The sequence below is a fragment of the Antechinus flavipes genome, chromosome 4 (assembly GCF_016432865.1).
Source record: "Antechinus flavipes isolate AdamAnt ecotype Samford, QLD, Australia chromosome 4, AdamAnt_v2, whole genome shotgun sequence".
Lineage (NCBI taxonomy): Eukaryota > Metazoa > Chordata > Mammalia > Dasyuromorphia > Dasyuridae > Antechinus > Antechinus flavipes.
The window spans coordinates 30,636,273-30,653,932 of NC_067401.1; the positions used below are offsets into that span (position 1 = coordinate 30,636,273).

Below are 17,660 nucleotides of genomic sequence, written 5' to 3' on the forward strand. Positions count from 1 at the left end.
GTTCTCTTTTACACCCAGAGAGAGGACTGTGGGAACTGTGGATCACAACATATCATTTTTACTTTTTGTTTTTGTTTGCTTACATTTTATTTTCTTTCTCATTTTTTCCTTTTTGATATGATTTTTCTTGTGAAGCAAGATAATTGTACAAATATGTATACATATATTGGATTTAACCTATATTTTTGCCATGTTTAACATATATTGGATTGCTTGCCATCTAGGGAAGGGGTGGGAGGAAGGGGAGGAAATTGGGACACAAGATTTTGCAAGGGTCAATGTTGAAAACTTATTCGTGCATAAGTTTTTTTTAAAATAACTTTTTATTGACAGAACCCATGCCAGGGTAATTTTTTTTTTTTTTACAACATTATCCCTTGCACTCACTTCTGTTTCGATTTTTCCCCTTCTTCCTTCCACCTCCTCCCCCAGATGGCAAGCAGTCCTATACATGTTAAATAGGTTACAGTATATCCTAGATACAATATATGTGTGCAGAACTGAACAGTGCTCTTGTTCATGCATATATTTTGAAACTAAAAAGATTTAATAAAAAAGAAAAAAAGAATAGCTGTCATTCACTATTGATCATCATACAATATTACTTATTGAGTACAATGATCTGATTTTGCTCGATTCATTTTGCATCAATTCATGTAAGTCTTTCCAGGTTTTTTTGAGACCATCTTGCTTGTCATTTGTGTAGTACAATGGTATTCCATCACAATTGTATATCATAATTTGTTTAGTCATTTCCCAATTTATGAGTATTTTTTCAATTTCCAATTCTTTTCCACCACAAAAAGAGCTGCTGTAAATATTTTTATTGTATCCTTTTTATGAGATAATTATAGTCCTACTACACAAACAAGTAAAGGATATAGCAGAGAAGTAGCACAACAGACTAATCTCACTAGGACCTATTAATAAAAAAAATTTTAACAAAAAAAATTTAAAAGGCTATAGCAATATGTAAAATATTATTATCAGTGGCCAAGTTGGTAAAGTTCAAAATAAGGGATAGACTAGATGACTTTTGAGGTCCCTTCAAGGCCAACATATATTATCCTATTTATTAGACAGAAAACAAAAACCACATGATTAAACTGATAAGAGCTAAGAATTAGATATAATTTCATTGATATAGAGAACTCTTGGATAAGGAACTTTCTCCATAGATTTCCTCATTTAATGTCTATACTTTCTCTATAATTGTCTTAGAGAGTTGTCCAGAAAACTGAAAAGTTAAGTGACTTGCCCAGAGTCATATGGCTAGCATTGGGAGAGACAGGATATATTTCCAGGTGTTCTTGGTTCGTTAGCCAACTCCTTATGTATCCCACTAGGCTGCTCCAAATTAGATGAATAGGTAAAAAAAGCCTAAAGTAAAATATAATATTGATTTATGTTAAAACCTGTCCTCTAAAAGAAAAGTATATATGTAATACATACACAGATACATATACACACACACACATATATGTATCTATATAGCACTATCTCTATATATGTATATATATAAACTAGTATTACTATAATGGAAAATTACTGTAAACATTCTCAGTAAACGGGGATAAAGCATATCACTTCTCTCTTTTATTATTTGGCCAAATATTAGCTATAGTGTATGATAAGATAAAGTGGTTAATAAATATAGACAAATTACAGAATGAAAAAAATCCACAGAAATCATCAAAACAGGAAGAAATTAAGTACACACCATATCAGATTTAATCTACTTATTTTAATCTGTTTTATTGAGAATTTAACAAATGCCAAATAATGAGCAATTCTGTGTTAGCTGACATTTATATGATATGCTTTAAATTAAGTAACTTGTTCAGGGTTACACAGCTTGTAAGAAACAAGAAATTGGAGGAATTCGGAGAAGTATGGTAAGAAAGCAAATCAATGAAAGTTCTGAGATACTCAGAAACTGGGAAGGTGGATTTGAATAATTGAAGCAATACCCATTATTTAAGATTAGGTTTGAAGCATCAAATCTGAATGATACTGGTCAAAAATTACAAGAGTTGATCAATTGGACAGACTTGACAACTAGAACCTAGAAACAAATAACCACAGTAAAACTGAGTTTAAGAAATCCAAGAATGCCAATTCCTAGGGCAAGAACTTCCATTTCGTCAAGAACTACTGGGAAAATTGGAAAGTAGTTGGGTAAAAAAATAAGTTTAAACCAACATCTTATATTACATACCACAATAAACTCCAGATGTATAAGCAACCTCAATGTAAAAAAAGCACATAATATTAAAATTAGAGGAGAATCAAAGAATCTTTCAGAACTACGGTTAGAAGGAGAATTTACAACCAAAGGACAGAGGAGATCAGGAAAGTCAAATGCACTATTTTATTCTATTCACATACTACAATTTGTTAAGCCACTCTCCAATTCGATTCCACATTCACTGTTTCCATTGCCTCCCTCCCACCCCCAACCATTAAAATGTTTTGAATATTTTGCTGTATTGGGGACCTTCTTTCTGTGTTTGACCTCTTTGCAGGCATGGGATAGGAAGGAATAATTCCAGTAGTAGAATCATTGAGTCAGATGGCATGAAAAAATGCACAGAAGGGAACTGAAGGAAGTAACAGACAAAGAGGACAGTTTTGAAAGTTACAGGTTGAATTTATTATATATTTTCAAAGAAAAGCAAGCTGGAGAAATGATGTGGTTTCGTGTACAATTCATCTTCTAGTCACTAGGTGGTGTAGCGGACAGAAGGTTAGTGGTAAGATGGAAACTAAGTGTTGGTGAATTGGCTTGAGGAGGAGTGGTACACATTGTGGCATGCGAATGCAACAGAATTACTGCTTTATAAGAAATAAGGAATCGGAGGCATTCAGAGAAGTATGGTAAGATTTGTATGACCTGATGCAAATCAAAGAAACTCAGATTAGGAGAATAAAACACCCAGTCACTACAATAACAAATGAAAATGTGCTAACAGGTAATCAGATTGATTATTCATTATTTTCAAGTTTAGTACCACAACAACAACAACAAAAGGTAAAACATCTTTCCATTTCGTAGAGAATTGAGGGGATATGAGATATTGTGTACACCAAAAGAGGTACTTTCTGTGTCAATTTTGCTTAATTGTTTTGTCTGTCCCAAGGAAAGGTAGCTAATGGGATAATGTTAGGAAGTGACTTAGGTATGAGAACAAAAGGCATAAAAAAAACCCCTCAACTTTTTTGTGTTTTTAAGACTTGTGTAGGTATAGACATTCCAGATTTGGAATCAGAGGACCTATATTCAAAACTCCGCTCTGCTCTCCATATAACATTTGTGCAAATTACTTTTCTTGTTTGAGCCTCAGTTTTCCCAGCTGTGAAATGAGGGATTTGGATTAGTTGATCTGAAAGGTTGCATCCTCAGAATTAAAAAAAACAAAAACAAAATCAATAACATTTGACCCCTGGATCTTGAAGTGCATTTTCATATTCTCTCTCTTCACATTCTCTCTTTTGTCTTCATCTATGTACTGACTGTGGGACACCATTGTTCTTTGTTCTTGCCTTTTTACCCCTTGGTGAAATCTAAATCTGCTTTTCCCTTGGGGGCTTGAGAGAGAGAGAGAGAGAGAGAGAGAGAGAGAGAGAGAGAGAGAGAGAGAGATAAGGAGGAGAGCTTTCACCTGCTTCTAGCTTTATCATCCCTCTCTTCAGGGAGGTTTAATAGAAAGATTGGATTTGGAATCAGAGATTTGGGGCTACCTAATCAATGTGTTACCTTTGGTCAATTACTTTTCTGTATGTCCAGGTTTGTTTTGTTTTATTTTCTTGCAAATTGCCTATTGAGCTAAGGAAATTTTCACCTCTAAATCCTATAATCCTTTGGTGCCCAGGGTCAGGATAACCCTCAGGGCATGAAAGTTCCTTCCCAACTCTCTATCCCATTTAGGACCCCTTAATGAAGGGCAGAAAAAGGGCTCCTGAAGTCAGGGAAGAGAAGGACAGAACTTTATAGATAAAAAACCCTCTCTCACTCCCTTATCTCCACCTCTCTCCAGGTCACTCAATAAAGAGAATGAAATTGTTGTTCTTCCCTACCCCCCAATCCTCTCAGACCCCAGACGTCTGTTAACCAGTAACCAACAGAGGATAGATGAAAGGTCAGGGTTGAAAATTCAGATGTGCCCCTGATTTTTTCAGGTTCCCTCCTCCCTAGGGATTTTTCATTTTTTAGCACCTATTCTAATCATAATGGATGAAGGGGACTCAAAATTGTGTCCTTTGAGAAAAAGAGGAATAATTGAAGAAGTGGGGAATGTTAATGGAGAAAAGAAGGCTTGGGAAGGACATGAAAGCTATCTTCAAATACCAAAATGGCAGAAGAGATAAGATTATTTTTGTATCTTCCCACAGAATAAAACTTTGTAGTATGTAGTTAGATTGCTTTTTAAAATCAGGAAAGAGATATCAGTCAGAGCTATCCAGTAATGAAAAAGGTAGTGAGCTTCCCTTACTAGAATTATGCAAGATTCTAGATGCTTTATAGGGGACTTCTCCATGGGCTAAGACAATACAATAGTGATTATAACTCAAATTTCTGCAATTCTTTAAAGTTTGCAAATCATTTTATATACACAAGGATATCTGAGTCTCGCAGTGATCATCTGGAGGAGATATTTATATTTCACCCCATTTTGCAGCCAAGTAAGGTGGCTTTAAAAAATTGGCTGGCTTGCTCTGTTCCACACAATGTTTGAAACAAAATTTAAATCTGAGTCTTCCTGACTCCTAGTCCTGTGCTCTATCTGCTTTGCAACACTGTTGATCAAAGATCCCATCCCGCTCAATGCTTTCAGAGTTTCTAAAGAGGGACAATAGTGATATTCTTTCTTCGCCAGGACTTCTGTCTTTGACCTTCTGATCATTGGGCAGGCTGGGAAGAGAGAGGTTGGGCAAACAGAGTTAAAGGCACCTCCTCCTTCCTGCCCTCCCCCTTCCTTTCTCAGTTTGTCCCTTACTTGGAGCCCACAGTAGTTCAGGACGCGTCTTCGTACCGACTCGGAGGGACATGTCCCTCACTTCTCTTCTCTTGGTCCTCCTTGTCTGTGCTGCTTCAGCTGATCACGGTAACAAGTCCCAGTGAGGGTTGGGATGGGTACTAACTTAAGCAGGGCAAGAAGAACCTGGACACCAACTCCCACGTCCATTCACTTCACCGTCCATTGACAGACATAGGTGGGAAGGCTCTCGGGTGCTTGGGGATACCTGCCTAACAGTAAGACCAGCCGAGACAAGTTTAATTCCCTCTTCTCCCCTGATCCCCTTCCCACCCAATGCAGAGTCATGTCGTGGCCGCTGCCAAGAAGGATTCAATTCCAAAAAGAAGTGCCAGTGTGATGAACTCTGCTCCTATTATCAAAGCTGCTGTATAGATTACGTGGAAATCTGCAAACCCCAAGGTATGGCGCCTGCCTCCCTGAGCTTCACAGTAGGACACAAGATATTTGCAAGGCTGCTGGGAGATAGCTTTAGGAAGGGATCTGGGCTCCCTGTTGGAGGGAGGGGGGAGGGGATCATCTAGAACTAGGTCATCATGGCTAAGTCATTTGGTCCCTCTAAGTCTCAGGATCTTCAGCTGTAAAATGAGATAATCACACCAATAATACTTCACAGGGCTGCTATGTATCTTGTAAAGCTTACAATGGTACAAATGTGTCAATTATTGTTAGTAATGATAGTCAAGGTAGTAGTAGTCAAGAAATCAATCAATAAGCATTTATTAAGTACTTGTTATATGCTAGGCACTATGCAAATGATGGAATACAAAGAAAGCTACAAACTGCCCTTATTCTTTTTGTGTGAGATTCAAATGAGGTTTTTATTTCTTTTTCATATTTCTTTTTAAGAGTATATATATTTTTAATTTACTTTTTATTTACAAAACATACGCATGGGTAATTTTTTATCATTAACCCTTGCGAAACCTTCTGTTCCAACTTTTCCCCTCCTTTACTCCACCCCCTTCCCTAGATGGCAAGTAGTCCCATACATATTAAATATGTTGAAATATATGTTAAATGCAATGTATGTATACATATTTATGCAGTTATCTTGCTGCATAGGAAAAATCAGATTTAAAAGAATGCAAAAATAACCTTAGAAGGAAAATAAAAATGCAAGCAAACAATAACAGAAAGAATGTAAATGCTATGTTGTGGTCCACACTCATTTCCTATAGTTTTTCCACTGGGTATAGCTGGTTCTCTTCATTACTTAACAATTGGAGTTGATTTGGATCATTCCATTATTGAAGAGAGCCACTTCCTTTGGAGTTGATCATCATATAGTATTGTTGTTGAAGTATATAATGATCTCCTGGTTCTGCTCATTTCACTTAGTTCATGTAAGTCTCTCCAAGCCTCTCTTTATTCATCCTGTTGGTCATTTCTTACAGAATAATATTCCATAACATTCATACATCACAATTTATTCAGCCATTCTCCAATTGATGGGCATCCATTCATTTTCCAGTTTCTAGCCACTACAAAAAGGACTGTCACAAACGTTTTTGCACATACAGGTCCCTTTCCCTTCTTTAATATCTCTTTGATATATAAGCCCAGTAGAAACACTGCTGGATCAAAAGGAATGCACAGTTTGATAACTTTTTGAGCATAGTTCCAAATTGCTCTCCAGAATGGTTGGATGTAATCACAATTCCACCAGCAATGTATCAGTGTCCCTGTTTTCCCACATCCCCTCCAACATTCATCATTATCTTTTCCTGTCATTCTAGCCAGTCTGACAGGTGTGTAGTGGTATCTCAGATTTGTCTTAATTTGCATTTCTCCGATCAATAATGATTTGGAGCATCTTTTTATATGGCTAGAAATGGTTTCAATTTCTTCGTCTGAGAATTGTCTGTTCATATCCTTTGACCATTTATCAATTGGAGAATGGCTTGATTTCTTATATATTAGAGTCAATTCTCTATTTATTTTGGAAATGAGGCCTTTATCAGAACCTTTGACTTAAAAATATTCTCCCAGTTTATTGCTTCCCTTCTAATCTTGTAACAGCCCGTATTCTTGAAGAGTTTATATTCTAATGGAGAAAGAGGGGACAATATTTCTTTCTAGCTAGGATCAATGTGCTTTAGGGATGATGGTGATGTTCCTCCTCCCCCTCAGCTCCTCGTGTATGTGTTTCTTATATGATTTACCTTTTGCCAATGATAGTATTGGAGGCTCAGGGCTTTTTCTTTCCCTAGTGACCCGTGGAGATGTGTTTGCCCTGCCTGAGGATGAGTACTCAGACATTGATTATGAGAGCCAGAATGTCAGCACCAGGGATCCTGTCACTGGCATCATCACCACCCCCAACCCTACTGAAAGTAGCACCCAGTTCACTAGGACAGAGTCTGTCTCCAACACAGGACTGGAAACCATCCAAGGGATCATAGATCCAGAATCCACCATTGGAACCCACTTTACAAAACCTGAAGAAGGGGAAAGGGACCAAGAGGAAGCAATGTGCAATGGAGAACCTTTTGATGCTTTCACTGACCTCAAGAATGGCTCCCTTTTTGCTTTCCGAGGTATCCAAGAGGGCAGAAAGCCAAGGGGATATTGAGCCAGAGGAGCTACAGGGGATAAAGATGGGGTAAAGGGAAGCGAGGGAGGTATTAGGCTTGGAAAAATCATTTATTCAGGCTCTACTCTTCCTTTCTTTACCTTGGGAATTCCAGGGAAGTATTTCTATGAGCTGGATGAAAAAAGTGCGCTTCCTGGGTACCCTAAGCTGATCCAAGATGTCTGGGGCATTGAGGGGCCTATTGATGCTGCCTTTACCAGGATCAACTGCCAGGGGAAAACCTACCTCTTCAAGGTGGGAGTGAAAATAAGAAAGCCCCCGGGGAAAGAATTGCTGGGGAGGGGAGAGGGCTAAACATTTATTTTGAGAAATGCTAGGTATAAGAGACAAAGCATGATTTATAAAGGAAGATGGGTTAGCTTAGGTCCCTTGACATCAACTCTCAGGCTGAAGGTACTATTGGAGCTCCAAGGGCAGGAGATAGGCAGCCTGTGAGGGTGGGAGGAAGCATCTTCTTTAGGGAGGCAGTATGATACAGAAAAAAGAGCATCAGGTTTGAAATGGGAGAAATTAGGTTTGAACTCTGTGAGATTTTAGGTATGTCACTTCACATCTCTGAGCCTCAGTTTCCTCACCTGTAAAATGGACTAGATGACCTCAGAGATCCTTTCTAACTAAGATCTATGATCTCAACCTCCCTTCCCACAGGGCAGCTTATACTGGCGCTTTGAGGATGGCATCCTGGACCCGGGTTTCCCAAAGAACATCTCCGATGGCTTCAGAAATATTCCAAACAATCTTGATGCTGCTGTGGCCCTCCCCGCCCATAGCTATAGTGGCCAAGAGCGAGCTTACTTCTTCAAAGGTTTGGAGGCTTAATGAGGGAGGAGGGAAAAGGAGAAGGAGGATGCAGGTCATGTAATCATTATCCAATCCATTATCCATTATCCAGCATGGCCTTAGGAGTTTAGTTCTTCCATTTTCTAGACCTGATTCTTTTTGTAGGGTCACTTACACCAGAGACCTTTTGTAATTGCCAAAGCTTCTACCTGCATCATCAGGCTAGGACAGTGTTGCAAATTAACACCCATTTTACTTGTTTCCTCTCATATCTCAGTGGCCTTCATCAAAAACATTAAGAACAGCACAGAGGCAGTTTGGCAACAAGAAAGACCTTGGTTTGAATATCACTGATGAGACTTATTATCTCTTTGGTCCTGTGCCAGTTTAGCCTTTATAAGTTTCAATTGGATCAAATGGAAGACTACATATAAACTCTTTTGCAAACCCTAGAGAAAACTCAGCAACTATTACTAGGGACCCTAAAAACCATTTTGTCTAAACCCCTCATTTTCTTTTTTATTGCTTTATTTTTTCTGGTTATATGTGTACATTCATTTTTTTTATTATAGCTTTTTATTGACAGAATATATGCATGGGTAATTTTTCAACATTGACCCTTGCAAAAACTTCTGTTCCAACTTTTCCCCTCCTTCCCTCCACCCCCTCCCCTAGATGGCAGATAGTCCCATACATGTTAAACATGTTAAAGTATATGTTAAATACAATATGGTACATTCTTTTTTTTATTATATCTTTTTATTTACAAGTTATATGCATGGGTAATTTTACAGTATTGACAATTGACAAATCTTTTGTTCCAATTTTTCCCTTCCTTTCTCCCATCCCCTCCCCCCGATGGCAGGTTGACCAATACATGTTAAGTATGTTAAAGCATATATGTCCTAACAGTTATTTTGCTGTACAAAAAGAATCGGAGTTTGAAATAGTGTACAAATAGCCTGTGAAGGAAATCAAAAATGCAGGTGGGCAAAAATAGAGGGATTGGGAATTCTATGTAGTGGTTCATGCAGAACCATCTCCCAGAGTTCTTTCGCTGGGTGTAGCTGGTTCAGTTCATTACTGCTCTATTGGAACTGATTTGGTTCATCTCATTACTGAAGATGGCCATGTCCATCATACAGTATTGTTGTTGTTGTTGTATAATTGTTGTTGTTATATAATGAAGTATATAATGATCTCCTGGTCCTGTTCATTTCACTCAGCATCAGTTCATGTAAGTCTCTCCAGGCCTTTCTGAAATCATCCTATTGGTCATTTCTTACCAAAATGTTCTTGCATAACATTCATATACCACCATTTATTCAGCCATTCTCCAATTGATGGGCATCCACTCAGTTTCCAGTTTCTGGTCACTATAAAGAGGGCTTCCACAAACATTCTTGCACATACAGGCCCCTTTTCCTTCTTTAAAATCTCTTTGAGATATAAGCCCAGTAGAAACACTGCTGGATCAAAGGGTATGCACAGTTTGATAACTTTTTGAGTATAGTTCCAAATTGCTCTCCAGAATGGTTGGATGTATTCACAATTCCACCAAAAAAAATCCCAGTTTTCCTGCATCCCCTCCAACATTCCGCATTATCTTTTCCTGTCATCCTAGCCAATCTGACAGGTGTGTAGTGGTATCTCAGAGTTGTCTTAATTTGCATTTCTCTGATCTTCCATATAAGTGGAAATAATTTCAATTTCATCATCTGAAAATTATCTGTTCATATCCTTTGACCATTTATCAATTGGAGAATGGCTTGATTTCTTATAAATTAGAATCAATTCTCTATATATTTTGGAAATAAGGCCTTTATCAGAACCTTTGACTTAAAAATGTTTTCCCAGTTTATTGCTTTCCTTCTAATTTTGGCTGCATTAGTTTTGTTTGTAGTATATTCATTTTTAAAAAACACATTTCTTTGTGGATCATATTGAGAGAGAAAAATCAGAACAAAAGGAAAAAATCACGAGAGAAAAAAATGAGACAAATAAAAGTGAACATAGCATGTATTGATTTACGTTCAGTTTTCATAGCTCTCTCTCTGGATGCAGATGGTGTTTTCTATACAAAGTTTATTGGGATTGCCTTGGATCACAGAGCCATTGAGAAGAACCAAGTCTTTCATAGTTGACATTGCACAATCTTGCTGTTCCTGTGTACAGGAATTTGTGATTCTGCTTGTTTCACTCCGATCAGTTTGTGCAAATATTTCCAGGCCTTTCTAAAATTAGCTTGTTCACCATTTTTTATAGAACAATAATATTCCATTACTTTCATATGCCATAACTTATTCAGCCATTCCCCAATTGATGGGCATCTATTTACTTTCCAATTCTTTGCCACCACAAAAAGAGCTATTATAAACATTTTTGCACATGTGGCAAACCTCTCATTTTCCAGAGGAAAAATGAAACTGTGCTATATCCAAAGTGTCTTAGAAAATGGCTCTAGAATCCTCTACTATTCCATTTCAAGACAGGAAGATTTGTATTCACTGAAGTCCATGTGCTCCAACCTCAATCCCCTTTCAGGTCGAGGGAAAGAAACACAAATTAATTAAGTCCCTACTATGTGCCAGACAGTTAAAACCTGGAGTCAGGAAGACCTGAGACTAAATCCAGTTTCAGATACTGGCAGTCAATCTCTGTTTGCCTTAATCTACTGGAGAAAGAAATGGCAAACCACTCCAGTATCCTAGAAACTGGCATGCTATGGTTCATAAGATCATGAAGACTAAATAAATGTGCCAGGGTGTGCTAGGTACTTTACAAATAATATTTCATCCTCCCACTAACTCTAACCCCCCTAGGATCATTATTGATAGTTGCCTATTTCTAACCTTTACTCCTGCTCTTTATAGGATTATAAGTGTAGAGCTGTGAGAGACCTTAGAGATTTCAGTGTTTTCACTAAATAGATGAGGGACCCATTGCCTGAGGAAGGGGAGTGGTTTGGTCAAGGATGCAGGACCCTAAGTCACTTCCGCCATGTGCTTTCTCTCCTCATCTCTTAGGAAACCAGTACTGGGAGTATGAGTTCCAACAGCAGCCCAGCCAGGAGGAGTGTGAGGAGAGCACAATGTCCGCAGTGTTCGAACACTTTGCCGTCCTTCAGAGAAATAGCTGGAGCAGTATCTTCGAACTCCTCTTTGGGAATGATGAATCAGGTATCCTAAGCCTTCTCTGCTTCCAGGATGGATAGTTAAAAAACATTTTTAAAGCATTTTTATGTTCTAAGTACTGAGAGCAACCAAAGTCCATATAGACCTCAAGGGGCTTACTTTCCAGTGGAGGAGCAGTAGGATCTCTGGCGTGCCCTCCCCCTTCTTCACCTGAGCCCTCAGCTCTGGCCACGTTCAACCCCTCACTTCCTGTCTCTGCTCCCATGTGGCGTGGGCTGCCCTTGGGATCCTGTTGGGATCCAGGAAGACTTGGGTGGAAGAGGAGGCCCCAGGGGAACCCACAAAGTTTATGACCTCACAATTTCTATTTGCTTAGTCCTAGACTTTGCTTTTATTGACCTAAGCCCCAACTTGGCTGAGTTTGGACCCCCACACTTTGGACTTTGGTGTGGCCGAGGAGGCACAGAGAGGAGTCCGGTGCTGTGCCGGGAAATGGTGGCGGGGGGAGGATCAGAGGATTGGAAGGGGAGATTCCCTTCCTCCAACTCCAAGGTTGGAGGACAAGGGAAGGACTTCCCCAGAGATGGTCTTCTGGAGAATAGGGCAAAAAGCAGTGGAGGTTCTGGTGCGGTAGATGGACAAGGATGTAGGATCAGGGACTGGTTCTATGCCTAACTCAGGCATGGTGGAAAAAAGTATTCGATTTTGAACTAGAAGAACTAGTTTCAAATCTCAGCTCTGCCACTTATGACGTGTATGACTCTGGGGAAAATATTTGAGATGGGGGACCCCAGTTTGTAAATGAGGGGGTTGAATTGCCTTTTCTAGTTCTAGCTCTGTGATCCTATGGTCTGGTGCCCAGCTGTGTGGCCCTGGGGAAGCTACCGCCCTTTTCTGAACCTCAGTTGCTCTCTTTGTAAAGGAAGAGGGTTGGTTCTGAGCTCAGTTCCATCCAGCTTCGGCATCTGCTGTTTGATAACGGGAGATGAGAACGAGAGTGTCAGGGGTGCAGTGAAGGTCTGTGTAGAGTCCTGTGGGTTCCCTTCCCCAATGACCCATTCTTTGTTCTGCCCTCCAGAGGGGACAAGGGGCCCTTGGCTCATCCAGGAGCACTGGCTCGGGCTGCCCGATAGGGTAGACGCTGCCATGGCCGGCCGCATCTACTTCTCCTCGCCATCTCATACCCACTCTGATTGGGCTCAGAAGCGCAAGAACAAAGCCAAGGCTAAGGGCCGTCGGAACCGGAACCGCAAGCGCTACAGGTCCCGCCACTCCCGCCACTCCCACCACTCCCGCCACTCTCGGGATATATGGAGCTTTCTATACTCTGAAGAATATGGGTCAGATTATGACCTGGGTCTTGACTTCGAATGGTTGCAACCATCCCAGTGTGAGCCCATCCAGAGCATCTATTTCTACGTGGGGGGTGAGCCACTCCCCTCTCCTCCTCCCTTTATCCTCTTTCCCTCCTCTTTTTTTTCCCTCTCTCTCTTCCTCTCCCCCTTCCTCTCCTTTTTTTTCTTCCCTCTCCCTCCCCTCTTCTCTTTCTCTCCCTCCCCCAATCCCTGGCAATACAGCAAGGGATGGTGATTCTGTTGTTCTTCCTTGAGGGAGGTTTGGAGGGAAAGGGGCAGGAGAGACTGCAGCTCCTGCCAGAGGGTCTGAGTTGGACCTTCCTTACCCAAATCCCCCATTCTCTCTTTCAGACAAGTATTACCGGGTTAACCTCCGAACCAAGATGGTGGACGCCGTGGTTCCTTCCTACCCCCGCTCCATTGCCCACTACTGGCTGGGCTGCCCAGTTATGAAAAGTTTTGAGAAATGATCTCAACTGCCACAGCCCAAGCACCTCTGGGGATCCTCTCAGACCAAATCCAGTCCAACAAGGATTTACAGAAGGTCTGCCATGCTCAGGAACCTTTGTATGCTAGGCATAGAAAGCTCAAAGGGAAACATCCCTATTATTGTGTGTGCTTTTAATAAAGTCCTTTTGGCCTATGTGATACTTTTCTAAATTATTATCCATCATAGATTTGGAGCTTAAAGGGAACCTGAGTCTCCCCCCCCCCCTAGCCCCAGCCCATATTGCAGATGAGGAATATGAGGCACCTGCGGGATTAAGTGATTCACTTAGAGTCACCCAACTAACAAGTGTTTGTCTGAAGCAAGATATGAACTCAAAACTTCTTGGCTCCAAGGCCAGAGCTCTAGCCCCTGAACCGCAGCTGCTAGTGGATAGGACATTGGATTTGGAGTCAGGGGATGCATGTTCAAAGCTGCCTCAGACATCAGCTTGTGTATATGACTTAAATAAGTCACTTAACGGGCTTCTCCTAGCCTCAGTTTTCTTATCTGTAAAATGGTGATAACAATAGCATCTACTTACTAAATAAAGCTTTGAGATCATCAAATGTGATAAGATGTAAAGCACTTAGACAAATGCTGTTATTGTTAGATCATACTGTACTTGTGTATATGTATGTAATTGCATCTGTATATATCATACACGGAGATTTATCTATATCTACGTATCTGTAGGGAGAGAGGGTGAACCCCACATGTAGATCGGGACTCACATATGGCAAAACCTGTCATGGATCTCCAAAGGAGGCAGCAGAGACATCTATAGCCTCTTTTCCCTCCGTCCTCCTCCAAGGGAGACTTTCATTCCTGCCAGGAGGGGAGCAAGAAGTTGGAGCCAGAGGCTGCTCTCTGATCTCCTTATGAGCTAAAGTATATCCATGTATGCCCTTAAATATTATTAATGTAGGGGATATGATAGGGTTTGAGTTAGCTTCTGGGGAAGCTATGGGGAAGAGATCCCAAAGCCTATATCCCATATCTATATATGCCTTTCCCACCAACTAGCAGTTCCTCAATGAATAGACATAGAATGTCTAGAGTTCATAGAATGAATAAATCCATTTATGAAAATCATAACAAAACAGAAATCACAGACGGTATTTATATATATAATATACACATATATACACACATATAACATATATACTAGACTATAGAGAATGAAAGTGCTCTCATATTGGGAATAAAATAAATCAGTTCACCTGAGTAATGGTCCTGGTTCTCACCCAAAGGGAAACTTCCTAAAATCTCTAGAGCAACAAGTTGGGAATAGGGATATGATGGAGACCACCAGCTCTCCTAATAGCATCCCAAGCCTTTTTTTTCCACCAGCATCCTGAAGTGGGATTGATTTCTTCCAGAAAATCTCCAAAACAATTGGACACTTGAAGAGTCCCAAAGATCTGAAGCTTGATGGGCCCCTAAATGGGGACTTGATCCTGAAAAGCCCCCAAAAGGACTCAAAGGAGACTGGCTGATAACTGAAATTCTCTCAGCAACTTGGTCTTATCCCTTCCACAGAACAGACATTGATCTCCATAAATAAGAAGAGAGTTCCATACTTTTGGGGCAGGGGTTACCCACACACATATATGTATATTATTATTAAGTTGCTCACTCATGTCTGAATCTTCCCAATCTCATGACTCATGGACCCTAGGCCCTTCTCTCTCCATTATCTCCCCAAATCTGTCCAAGTTCATGCATGTTGCTTCTATGACACTATCCATCTCTTCCTCTCCCCTTCCTTTCTCCTTTTGCTTTCAATCCTTCTCAGAATCAGGGCCTTTTCTCATTGTGTGGCCAAAATATTGAAGCTTCAGCTTCAATAGTCTGAATAGTGAATAATCTGAATTAATTTCTTTAAATATTAACTGATTCGATCTCCTTGATGTCCAAAGAACTCTTAAAAGTCTTCTTCACAATTTGAAAGAGTCAATTCCATATGCCCAGCTTATAGTCAATCCCCCCACCATACACTACTGGAAAAACCATAGCTTTGACTCTGCAGACCTTTGTCAGCAAGGTGATGTTTCTGCTTTTTAGTCTGCTGTCCAGATTTGCTATAGGTTTCCTTCCAAGGAGCAAACATCTTTAAATTTCATGTGATCTTTGAGCCCAAGAATATAAAATCTGATGCTGCTTCCATTTCTTTTCCCTGTGTTCCAGGAAGTGATGGGACTAGTTGTCATGATCTTAGTTTATTTCTAATATTAAGATACACACATAAGTAAATATTCAGGCAGGAAGTGCAGGGGCTTCCAAGCTATGATCAGTATAGGATTTTTGGTCTGTTAACTCCTCCTTAGTCAAAATCCTCCTCCTGGTGTCTTCACTATACCAATACTACATGGATTGGGGGTTTCAGATGGGCTCAGTCCCCCTGGAGCTCAGAACTCAGAAGTCCAAACACTCTGTTTGGACAACCTACATTGTAGCAGGAATCACAGATATATATCGCCATGTTCTTCCTATCTTATTTTTATCTTCTTCACATATCTCTATCACCTCCCCCAAAGAATTTTCTCCCTTGTAGCAAAGAATACAAAAGAAAGAGGAGGAACGAATAGCTCAGACTGCACAGTATGTGCATATCCATGATCCCCCATCTCAACAAAGCAGGGAGGGAGGTCCATTTTTTTTCTTCTGCATGCTGTATACCGAGATGTCCTCTGTCCTAGTGGTCAAGGACTCCTGGGGTGATCCTGAGAAGGATACGGGGGAGAGTGTTCACAATATTGCCATTTTAGAAAGATTTTGTCAAGTTGGAGAACATTCAGGGGCCTTGAGACCATGCATGGGAGGAACTAGGATATTTGTTTACTTTAGAGGCCACTTGGAGACTGTTTTAAAACATTCAGAATGTTGAAATGGTTAATGCAGAAGAGAGAGCAGTGAGGTAGGAGTCAGGAAAACTTGAGCTTTCCTGCCTCGGACGTTTCCTAGCTGTGTGATCCTGGGCAAGTCATTTCAATCATGTCTCAGTTTCCTCATCTGTAAAATGGGGATAACAATAATGCTGTAAGGATCAAATGAAGTAATAATTGTAAAACTCTTAGCACAGTGCCTGGTACACAGTAGGCGCTATATAAATGTTAGCTATCATGTTGTACAAGAGGAATCCTGATCTGTTCCCTTTTGGAACCAGAGAGAAACAAGGGATGTAAGAGGCAAAAGTGTATCAATCCCCAACAAGGACAGCTGTCCCCAGATGAGCTAAACAGTGTTGGGAGATCTTCATATAGGGGCTGGATGACCACTTATTGAGGATACCGGAGAGGGAAATTATTTTTCAGTTATATGTTGTACAAGATGTACTTTGAAGTTCCTTTTAGATAGGAGATACTATGAATTCTGAGAAGGTGATGGATCTGTGTCGGTAAAGACATCAGCTGATGTCCATGAGGACTAGCAGGGTCCACAGTCAGGGGATGTGGCAACTATGGGAACAAGGAGACACGATGGATCTGGAATCCTTAGCAGGGTGGTTCTGTGATTAGAGGAAGAGCACTCATGGATATCTGATGAGCTTACGGAGTATGAACATCCTCCTACCCCTCTCATCCCGGGTCTCCTTTACCCCCAGCCCCACCAAACTTTAATCTCTTATTATCTCTAATCTTTCTTTTTTTTCCAGATTAAAAAGTTAGTTGGGAAAATGTTTAACAAAAATAAAATTACAACGTAACATAGATAATGTTAATTTGTGGTTTTCTAGTTCAATCTGCAACCTGTAAGGATAATTTGTATTTGAGTTTGACAACACTGAAACTTGTTGACAGCCATTATATTCTAGCGTGCCTTGTTTTGCCAGGCCTTTCAAATATTTTGAGGGTTATCCCCGGTTTGTAGCATGGGGGCATATATCGCCAGCCTCTTCTTCTGCCATCATCCCTTCTCCAAGGGACTTTAATTTCTACTAGGAGGGGAAGCCAGAGATCGGGCCCACAATCTACCACTCTACTCTCTTGAGAGATGGAAGGGGTATCTCCATTCTCTAAAGAATGAGCCGAGTTAGTTTATTCCTCTGGTCTCTGTTGCCTTCATTCCTAGGCTAAGGCATCTATGTTAGGCTTGGGAATGGGGAGAGGCCATGAGTTTGAGAGATGGGGAGTGGCAGGAACCCCAAATTCACCTGTCTCCTACTCCTAAAAATGATACTGAGCCTCTTCAGGTGTCCCCTTAAGCAAAAATAATGCATAGGAAAAAGACATCCCCTTTACCTTTATCTATAGGGGATAAAGAGTGTAC

The 17,660-nt window shown here is 40.4% G+C and overlaps 1 protein-coding gene across 1 annotated transcript; it reads left to right on the forward strand.

Annotated features, from left to right (window-relative positions):
* The first annotated feature begins 4,987 nt into the window (after positions 1 to 4,987).
* VTN (vitronectin) lies at positions 4,988 to 13,544 on the forward strand. The gene is made up of 8 exons (XM_051992336.1): positions 4,988 to 5,105; positions 5,319 to 5,438; positions 7,250 to 7,576; positions 7,727 to 7,866; positions 8,281 to 8,437; positions 11,439 to 11,591; positions 12,625 to 12,972; positions 13,253 to 13,544. The coding sequence occupies exons 1-8, from the start codon at positions 5,048 to 5,050 to the stop codon at positions 13,369 to 13,371; spliced, it is 1,422 nt and encodes a 473-aa protein (XP_051848296.1). The 5' UTR covers positions 4,988 to 5,047; the 3' UTR covers positions 13,372 to 13,544.
* Positions 13,545 to 17,660: the final 4,116 nt, after the last annotated feature.

What these genes read in the sequence shown, in the direction of transcription:
- VTN (XM_051992336.1), top strand. Translation starts at nt 5,048, where the DNA reads ATGTCCCTCACTTCTCTTCTCTTGGTCCTCCTTGTCTGTGCTGCTTCA. An exon ending in GCGAGCTTACTTCTTCAAAG is followed by an intron (nt 8,438 to 11,438) that starts GTTTGGAGGCTT and finishes CTCATCTCTTAG; the next exon opens with GAAACCAGTACTGGGAGTAT. An exon ending in CATCTATTTCTACGTGGGGG is followed by an intron (nt 12,973 to 13,252) that starts GTGAGCCACTCC and finishes TCTCTCTTTCAG; the next exon opens with ACAAGTATTACCGGGTTAAC.